Here is a 9,971-nt window from a genome sequence, read left to right as displayed (position 1 = left end):
TCCAGACTCCTGGAGGGGGCTGGAGGGAAGGGCAGCCTGGGGGATCAGACCCAGACTCCTGGAGGGGGCTGGAGGGAAGGGCATCCTGGGGGCTCAGACCCAAACTCCTGGAGGGGGCTAGAGGGAAGGGCATCCTGGGGGCTCAGACCCAGACTCCTGGAGGGGGCTGGAGGGAAGGGCAGCCTGGGGGCTCAGATCCAGGTGAACTGACCCAGATTCACTCATGTTTTATCCACAGGCCTCCCGAGGCTGGAGTAGAGGGTGACAGGGGCTGGGAGGGTGTTTTTGTCTCACTTCCCCATCTGCCTGTGTCACTGTGGGATTATCACTACTGCTGTCCCACACCTGACAGTAATAGTCAGCCTCATCCCCGGCCTCGACCCCACTGATGGTCAGGGTGACGGTGTTCCCAGAGTTGGAGCCAGAGAATCGCTCAGGGATCCCTGAGGGCCTGTTGCTATTATCATAGATGACCAGCACAGGGGCCTGGCCTGATTTCTGCTGGTACCAGTGCACATATTTACTTCCAATGTTGTTTCCCCCACAGGTAATCCTGGCCGTCTGTCCTGGGGCCACTGACACCGAGTGTGGCTGAGTCAGCTCATAGGAGGTCGAAGAGCCTGCAAAGACAAAGAGAATAAGAGGATAGCATTGCTGCAGATGAAAGACCCTTTTTATTAATTCCCTTGCTCTCCTGGCCTGGGACAAGCTCCAGAGAGTCTGTGAGGTCTTAGGGTATCCCCTGCAATCTGCCCCAGTCCCAGTGGCCCATGGACTTTCCTGTTGCATGGAGCCTTTGACCTGAAAACCCACTCCTCTCTCCTGGCAGGGGCAACCCCTCAGGCTCTCACAAGCCTTTGAGCAGAGTGTGGGGGACTTCAGCCCCACCAGCCCCTCCCCCTGCAGCAGGTCATGAGCATCCTGCCCACCACAGGCAGGGCCCTGCTGAGCTCAGAGTCAAGGCCACGCTGGACCCAGAGTCCTGGGTCTGGGCAGGTTGGTGAGACCCTGGGGGCAGCACCTGTGCAGTGAGCGAGGAGGCCGAGGAGGAGAGGGGTCCAGGCCATGGCTGATGCTCCCCTGATGCTGCTTCCTGAGGCCCAGGCTGGGCGGGTTCCTCCCAGGCCTCTCTTATCCCCTTGCTGAGAGAGCGGCCCGTGATGCAAATCAGCAGAGTCAGGGGCAGCTGCTGGAGGAGCTCTGTGGTTTCAGAGAAGGGCTGAGCTCTAAGGGACACAGAGGGAGGAGGGGTGACCACTGAGGGCCCACCCCCTCCACCCATGGGATTCTCTTTCACCCACTGGTCCCATAGTCTGGGCTCACGTCTTTACCCAGACTGTGCCCAGCCTTAGTGCTGGACTGGGTGAGTCATGGAAAAGCTCAGAGCTGAGTTTCCCTGTATTCTCCAGAGGACATAAAGGTTTTCCATTAGAATAGTGGTTGGCCTGTTCAGGAGATTTCCAGAGTCACAGTGGTGGGAGAATTACCTGGGCCCACAGCCCCCACCTCCATTCCATCCCAGCTCAGGAGACAGGTGGTTAACTTTGTTCTACTTCTCCAGAAATGTCCTGATCATAAATACTTGATGTCAGACATGAGATGTCTGGTATAGGCTTAAATCCCTTTTGAAGACACATTCCAGAGCCCAGTGCAGGGGCCCTCTTCATTCCCACTCTACAGGGGACAGCACAAGCCTTGGACAGGTACAAGTCCCACCCCAGAGCACGGCTCCTCAATGCTAGAGGAAAATGCAATTCTTGAGTGCCTCGTGCACATAGAGTTGTAGAAGATCTATGGGATGTGGTAAATTTCTACCTTGGCTGTGAGTTTCAGTGCCAGGTCATAAGTGCTGTGCCTCAGTATCCCCAGGGTGCTTTCAGGACAGGGTCAAATCAGTAGGTAAAGGAAACATTTGCTTCATGAGGGAATGAGAGAAGGCTGCAAACTCCAAGACCCCAGAAGTGAATGTTTATTGTAACTAAGTTGTCTTCAGTTGCTGGGAAAATGTATCAATGGATAAAAACTGAAGTCAACAGAAGATTAATGAGCAAGCATTTTATGCCTCATGAGGAAATCAAGAGCTGTGATTTGGCAGGATCCCAGGACAGAGTCGGGAACATGGAGGAGTGGCGGGGAAGGAGAAGCCGCTGTGTCTGCAGGACGGGCACTCCAGGAGCAAAGGGCAGGGAGGTGGGATACTAGAGAATGGGATGGCACATGTGACCGTGGGATGGGGGCCAGAGCAATGGGAAGAGGCGACGTGCCTGAATCTGTGTCAGAAAAATAAGCACCATGTCCAAAAGTCAGATCTGAGAACCAGGACGTCAGAAGAATGTAAACATCAGTGTCAAGGACAAACACACTAAGAAAAGAAGAATCCATTTCCTTCCAGGTCTCAGGTCGTGGTCACTGACGCTCCCTGCATGTCAGTGTCTGCCTGATACCGAAACCGTCCCCATCCCCAGGTGTTTTTGTCAGGTTACTCTCTGCTGCCATCTGGTGGCCACTCTACACTGGCTGCTGGGGGCTCAGAGGCTTCCTGGGTCCATGTTAGATTCAGAATCTGCTGCTCAGGTTCCTGATTCCTTGATTCATGGATTGCTGACCTCAGGGAAGAAATTCCTCTTCTCTGTGTGGCCCCTTCCTGCCTCAAGACCCAGCACAAGCCACTCAGATTCCTGATGGAAATACAAACACTCCCATGTGCAGGAGGAGGTGACAGGACCCTCCTGAGGCTCCCTGCATGTATCTCTGGGTGTGGCTTGGTGCTGAGAGGTACAGGACTCAGGGGTGACTCTGACTGGTTCTGGATACAAATACAGGACCAATGTGTGTTGCTGGAGACTCCTGAAAGACATCAGAAACAGAAGCTCATGCACCCAGCAAACATTCACCCTGACCCACTCTGTCCTGGCCAGAATGCATTTTAGGAATTCAGCATGAAGAAGACACCATCTTTGCTCTGAGGAGTTTCGTCTCCTGTTTCTGAGTCAGTGCCGTGGGCACCCTGGGTTTACAGACCAGGAGACACTCCCTACCACCTTCTACCTGTGCGTCATCCCCTCTATTCACTTGAAAGCCAGGCAACTTCCCAGTTTCTCCCAGCCAGCAGTGACCATGTAGCCCAGCTTTGGTCCATGATATGTAAGAGTCAGGTGGCTGAAGCTCTTCTCAGAGAACTTGTCCTCTTGTGAAAGAAGGACACTATTGGATTTGTGCTTTGCTTTTTCTCTTGAACATGGTGTGATACCCGGAGCTGCAGCAGCCATGCTGAGGTCTTACAACAACAACAATGAAAGCAAAGTCAGCATTGCATTGACGGGAATGGAAAGTTAGAAATATCTGAGGTTCCTATTAAACTGCTGCACATCTGGAAAACGACCACCAAATACGCGCAGACTTCTTTTTGTGGGAGAAGATTGGATGCTCCCTGGTTCCTGCCACATGTGTCCTTGTAGTGAAAAATCATTTCTGACGGATAATGCAATGATTCATAGAAATAAAGCAATCAAAAGATAATGATAGAAAAAATAAACATGGAAGGGCCGGGCGCAGTGGCTCAAGCCTGTAATCCCAGCACTTTGGGAGGCCGAGGCGGGTGGATCACGAGGTCAAGAGATCGAGACCATCCTGGTCAACATGGTGAAACCCCATCTCTACCAANGAGGGAAGGGCAGCCTGGGGGCTCAGATCCAGGTGAACTGACCCAGATTCACTCATGGTTTTATCCACAGGCCTCCCGAGGCTGGAGTAGAGGGTGACAGAGGCTGGGAGGGTGTTTTTGTCTCACTTCCCCATCTGCCTGTGTCACTGTGGGATGTTTATTACTGCTGTCCCACAGCTGGCAGTAATAGTCAGCCTCATCCCCGGCCTCGACCCCGCTGATGGTCAGGGTGGCGGTGTTCCCAGAGTTGGAGCCAGAGAATCGCTCAGGGATCCCTGAGGGTCGATTGCTATTGTAATAGATGACCAGCACAGGGGCCTGGCCTGATTTCTGCTGGTACCAGTGCACATATTTACTTCCAATGTTGTTTCCCCCACAGGTAATCCTGGCCGTCTGTCCTGGGGCCACTGACACGGAACGTGGCTGAGTCAGCTCATAGGAGGCCGCAAAGCCTGCAAAGACAAAGAGAATAAGAGGATAGCATTGCTGCAGGTGCAAGACCCTTTTTATTAAATCCCCTGTTCTCCTGGCCCGGGACAAGCTCCAGAGAGTCTGTGAGGTCTTAGGGTATCCCCTGCAATCCGCCCCAGTCCCAGTGGCCCATGGACTTTCCTGTTGCATGGAGCCTTTGACCTGAAAACCCACTCCTCTCTCCTGGCAGGGGCAACCCCTCAGGCTCTCACAAGCCTTTGAGCAGAGTGTGGGGGACTTCAGCCCCGCCAGCCCCTCCCCCTGCAGCAGGTCATGAGCATCCTGCCCACCACAGGCAGGGCCCTGCTGAGCTCAGACTCAAGGCCACGCTGGACCCAGAGCCCTGCGGCTGGGCAGGTTGGTGAGACCCTGTGACAAGCACCTGTGCAGTGAGTGAGGAGGCCGAGGAGGAGAGGGGTCCAGGCCATGGCTGAGGCTCCCCGATGCTGCTTCCTGAGGCCCAGGCTGGGCAGGTTCCTCCCAGGCCTCTCTTATCCCCTTGCTGAGAGAGCGGCCCGTGATGCAAATCAGCAGAGTCAGGGGCAGCTGCTGGAGGAGCTCTGTGGTTTCCAGAGAAGGGCTCAGCCCTAAGGGACACAGAAGGAGGAGGGGTGACCCCTGCTTATCCACCCCCTCCGCCCATGGGATTCTTCTTCACCCACTGGTCCCATAGTCAGGGCTCATGTCTTTACCCAGACTGTGCCCAGCCTTGCTTCTGGGCTGGGTTGGACATGGAAAAGCTCAGAGCTGAGTTTCCCTGTATTCTCCAGAGGACATAAAGGTTTTCCATTAGAATAGTGGTTGGCCTGTTGAGGAGATTTCCAGAGTCACAGTGGTGGGAGAATTACCTGGGCCCACAGCCCCCTCCTCCATTCCATCCTGGCTCGGGAGGCTGGTGGTTAACTTTGTTCTACTTCTCCAGTAATGTCCTGATCATAAATACTTGATGTCAGACATGAGATGTCTGGTATAGGCTTAAATCCCTTTTGAAGACACACTCCAGAGCCCAGTGCAGGGGCCCTCTTCATTCCCACTCTACAGGGGACAGCACAAGCCTTGGACAGGTACAAGTCCCACCCCAGGGCACAGCTCCTCAGTGCTAGAGGAAAATGCAATTCTTGGGTGCCGCGTGCACATAGAGTTGTGGAAGATCTATGGGATGCAGTACATTTCTACCTTGGCTGTGAGTTCTAGTGCCGTGTCATAGGTGCTGTGCCTCAGTATGCCCAGGGTGCTGTCAGGATGAAGGACAGATCAGGAGGTAAGGAAGTGTCTTCTGCATGAGAGAATGAGAGGGGACTGCAAACTCCAAGACCCTGGAAGTGACTGTCTATTGTAAGTAAGTTGTCTTCAGTTGCTGGAAAAATGTACCAATGGATGAAAACTGAAGTCAACAGAAGATTAATGAGCAAGTATTCTGTGCCTCATGAGGAAATCAAGAGCTGTGATTTGGCAGGATCCCAGGACAGAGTGGGGAACATAGAGGAGTGGCGGGGAAGGAGAAGCCGCTGTGTCTGCAGGACGGGGGCTCCCGGAGCAAAGGGCAGGGAGGAGGGACATGAGTGACTGCAGAATGGGATGGCACGTGTGACCGTGGGATGGGGGCCAGGGCGATGGGAAGAGGCGAAGTGCCTGACTCTGTGTCAGAAAAATAAGCACCATCTCCCAAGAGTCAGATCTGAGAACCAGGACGTCAGAAGAATGTAAACATCAGTGTCAAGGACAAACACACTAAGAAAAGATGAATCTATGAATCTATTTCCTTCCAGGTCTCAGTTCTTGGTCACTGACGCTCCCTGCATGTCAATGTCCCCCTGATACGGAGACCCCCTCCCCCAGTCCCCAGGTGTTTTTCTCAGGTTACTCTCTGCTGCCATCTGGTGGCCACTCTACAATGGCTGCTGGTGGCTCAGGGGCCTCCTGGATCCAGGTTAGCTTCACAATCTGCTGCTCAGGTTCCTGATTCCCTGATTGATGGATTGCTGACCTCAGGGAGAAATTCCTCTTCTCTGTGTGACCCCTTCCTGCCTCAAGACCCAGCACAAGCCACTCAGATTCCTGATGGAAATACAAACACTCCCATGTGCAGGAGGAGGTGACAGGACCCTCCTGAGGCTCCCTGCATGTATCTCTGGGTGTGGCTTGGTGCTGAGAGGTACAGGACTCAGAGGTGACATTGACTGGTTCTGGATACAAATACAGGACCAATGTGTGTTGCTGGTGACTCCTGAAAGACATCAGAGACAGAAGCTCATTTACCGAACAAACATTCACCCTGACCCACACTGTCCTGGCCAGAATGCATTTTAGGAATTCAGCATGAAGAAGACACCATCTTTGCTCTGAGGAGTTTCTTCTCCTGTTTCTGAGTCAGTGCCGTGGGCACCCTGGGTTTACAGACCAGGAGACACTCCCCACCACCTTCTACCTGTGCGTCATCCCCTCTATTCACATGAAAGCCAGGCAACTTCCCAGATTCTCCCAGCCAGCAGTGACCATGTAGCCCAGCTTTGGTCCATGATATGTAAGAGTCAGGTGGCTGAGGTTCTTCTCAGGGAAGTTTTCCTCTTGTGAAGGAAGGACACTATTGGATTTGTGGTTTGCTTTTTCTCTTGAACATGGTGTGATAGCCGGAGCTGCAGGAGCCATGCTGAGGTCTTACACAACCACAATGAAAGCAAAGTCAGCATTGCATTGACGGGAATGGAAAGTTAGAAATATCTGAGTTCCTATTAAACTGCTGCACATCTGGAAAACGACCACCAAGTACGCTCAGACTTCTTTTTGTGGGAGAAGATTGGATGCTCCCTGGTTCCTGCCACATGCGTCATTGTAGTAAAAAATCATTTCTGACGAATAATGCAATGATTCATAGAAATTAAGCAATCAAAAGATCATGATAGAAAAAATAAACATGGGATTGTAGGCTCTATGCAGATAATCATGGCAAGTTTCAACAGAAGCTGAGTGGTCGGATCCTGTAGATTCAGTGGTTGGAGAAGCCTCCCTGAAGAGGAGTCTGTGGAGCTCCTTTGAGGAAGGAGTGAAGAAATACGTGATGGAAATGTGTGCAGGGAGCTATGTCTGTGCCCTGCAGGGAAGGGTCTTGGGTGTGTGAGGATCTCAAGAGACGGTGGGAAGCCTGCAGGGGATCTGGGATGTAAGCCAGTTCAGGTCAGTTGTGACATTTGCTCACAAGTGAAGAAATCAGGACAGGAATGATGTGTAGTGTGTGAAATTCACAGGTAATAAATTAGATGATCTGGGGCAGCATAGCAAAGAAAATCACTTGTGACCAGGAAGATGGTCGTGTGATGGGGACAGGTGTGGCTCACATGGGTCCAGCCCAGGTCCCAGCCCCTCCCTGGTTCACCTGATCCTGAAGACACCCAGGAGAGTGTTTCCTGGTCCCTCTCCTCTGCCTGATACCCACCATGCAGCCTTATAGGGAGCCACCCTGCTGCCTGTGTGTCTGTCTGGTCCTGGACCAGCTTTCCGGGGCCCCATGTGGTGACCCAGCACTGCTTTCCCTCAAGTTCTAGAGATTTGCTAACACAGGAGAAGAGAATTCAGGGAGTGCACTTGACAGGGAAAGGAAGGGCCAGTGAGAAGGAGTGACAATCTCAAGGTCACTGGGGAAGGAAGATGAAGAGCAGGACCAGGGAAGTCCTAGACACATAATGAAGCTCACCGCTTAATGTCCTGGAACCAGCCTGGGCTTGGGGAGGGAACGTGAGTAAATCCTGAGTTGAATTTTGAGGCCCTGATGCAAACACCTTCCCCTCGCCAGCTCTTCCAGTTGCCTGTGGGGATGGCTACTTTACTTGGACATGGAGGCAGTCAGGGCCTGGGAGGGCAGCCAGCACCCTGCAGTCGTTGGCTGATTGCAGTCCAAAGTAAAAGACTCCAGATTTAATCAAACATCCACCTTTTAAAGATCTTTTAACCTGATAAAAATTTTAATACAATCTTTTAGGGTTAGGAATCCCACCATAAAACTTGTCTAAGTTAATGTACCATTAGCTCAATTAGTAAGTTGTAGCTATATTAATACAATCATATTTCTTGGTACTTTTTTGAGCAGAGTATCATTTTCTTTTCTATTTTTCCCAGTTCCATGAGTTCTGGGCACAAATACAAGTAATGGCATTGATACAGGAAGCCTCTGCTTTTCCTAATCGATACAGCCCACACCTGACACACTTACCTTCTGCCAGTGTCCTAACGTGAATGATGAAAAACATCGGTTGAAGCAATAGGCAGAGAAATGTCGCTTACGGTAGGATTTTACCGAAGAGTCACACAAGTTTATTTTCTCATGGAGCAAATACATGACGCTCACATGCAGCCGATCCTGCACAGGTGTGGCTAAGTCATTCCACATCAGATGTGAGCTGAGACGTTTCCTTCCCACTGACCAAGGCAGCTTCTGTCCTGTTCACCCCTGTGAGAAGCTCCCTCTTTGCTCCTGGGTCTTCATGCTGGGAAGGTGCTCTTGCTTTTGGAAATGCAGAGCTAGGGCTGTCATGGGAGAATGAGCAGACCTCATCTTTGGGGCTTGATCTTCCTGGACTCTGGTTCTTATTTTTCTCTGTATGCAAAATTATCAGGGAGGAGAATATGAGAGCAAGGGTCCCTTACCTGCCCCAGGCTGTGCTGAAAAGGGGTTCCTGGTGCAGACCTCCCAGGAGGTCTCCAGGAGCCTGAGACTGGCTGAGTCAGTCCTCACTGAGGCCCAAGCAGCAGGGACACCTGTGAAGCTTCCCTCTTGTATCGTGGTTTAGCCAAAGATTTAGTTTTCATTTAAACCCCCAAATCCTGTCACTTGAAATTCTGAGCCTTGCAGAGATGTGTTCACTGCTTCAAGTGGGAGAAAAGTCTCCAGATGAACGAGTTCCTGCATCTGTCTGCACTTTCAAATCTCTCTAATTTAGAGATCAGATATGTTTGCAGAGCAGAAACTCTGATAAAGTAGGTGTAGAAGAGTGTGTTATATAACCAAGGGAGATGAGAGAACGTGAAAGCTTCCCAGTCTCCTTCACCTCTAACCCACGTGGTCCACATTTCCAAGATACATACAGTTGAGGACATGGACAGCAGAGACTGAGGGCTGGAAATTCCAGGTTTAGAGCCACCGGTTTCTTCATCTTCCTGTTCCACCAGCAGATCTAATTCCCTTAAGCACATCAGAGATAAGGTGTCCTCAGCCGCCCTCTTTCCCTCTATGTGACTCAGTGTCCAACAGCTATGAATGACCTTTTTCTTCACAATCAAATTCGGATGTAGACTCAGCAGTGGACACAGTCCTCCCAAGCACAGGGGTCAGAGTCAGCAGCACAGACTCTGGCCTGTGGGCACAGTGTGCATGGCTGCACGCACATTCAGCACAGCCCTACTGTGTGGAAACAGTCCACTGTCAACAGAGAACACTGTCGTCTTGGGGGTACTTTCTACAAAATTCTTCACAAACCTCAGCAAAGGCTCCTGGTTTAGAAATGCTGGCTGGAGTCAGCTGACGATCCAATATGAACATGAGAAATTTGAGTATTCTTCCTGGCAACAAACCAGCAGCTTCAATAGACATTCCTGGAAAACGGAAGTGTGTGACCTAGGACCAGACAGGAGATCACTGTTAATTAGGGAAAGAGTGAGAGAGAGAGAGAGGAAGTTGAGCTGTAGCATGTAGATCAGAGAAAGTGGTGCTTAGTACACAGTTCTTTCCATTTTTAACCGTTGTATGATTTCAAAATTAAACTAGTATTTTCTTTTTGCTTCCAGAGTATGCAACATTTTTACTTTGGTAAAATACAGATAACATAATGTTTTATCTTTTTAA

At 51.1% G+C, this 9,971-nt stretch overlaps 2 gene segments (V, D, J or C); both read right to left on the bottom strand.

Moving 5' to 3' along the window:
* Nucleotides 1–294: 294 nt before the first annotated feature.
* LOC108298953 lies at nucleotides 295–1,176 on the bottom strand (the record flags this gene model as incomplete). The annotated part of the segment is given in 2 exon segments: nucleotides 295–620; nucleotides 1,022–1,176. Coding segments are annotated over 2 exon segments (372 nt in total), but the record flags the coding sequence as incomplete, so codon positions are not given.
* A 2,548-nt stretch (nucleotides 1,177–3,724) lies between these two features.
* On the bottom strand, nucleotides 3,725–4,487 carry LOC108298954. The segment is given in 1 exon segment: nucleotides 3,725–4,487. A coding segment is annotated over 1 exon segment (561 nt).
* Between the last annotated feature and the right edge of the window lie 5,484 nt (nucleotides 4,488–9,971).

The sequence above is a fragment of the Cebus imitator genome, unplaced genomic scaffold, assembly GCF_001604975.1.
Source record: "Cebus imitator isolate Cc_AM_T3 unplaced genomic scaffold, Cebus_imitator-1.0 Scaffold1269, whole genome shotgun sequence".
Taxonomy (NCBI): domain Eukaryota; kingdom Metazoa; phylum Chordata; class Mammalia; order Primates; family Cebidae; genus Cebus; species Cebus imitator.
Note: the sequence above shows the minus strand (reverse complement) of the source record. Positions and strands in the feature narration are given on the sequence as shown.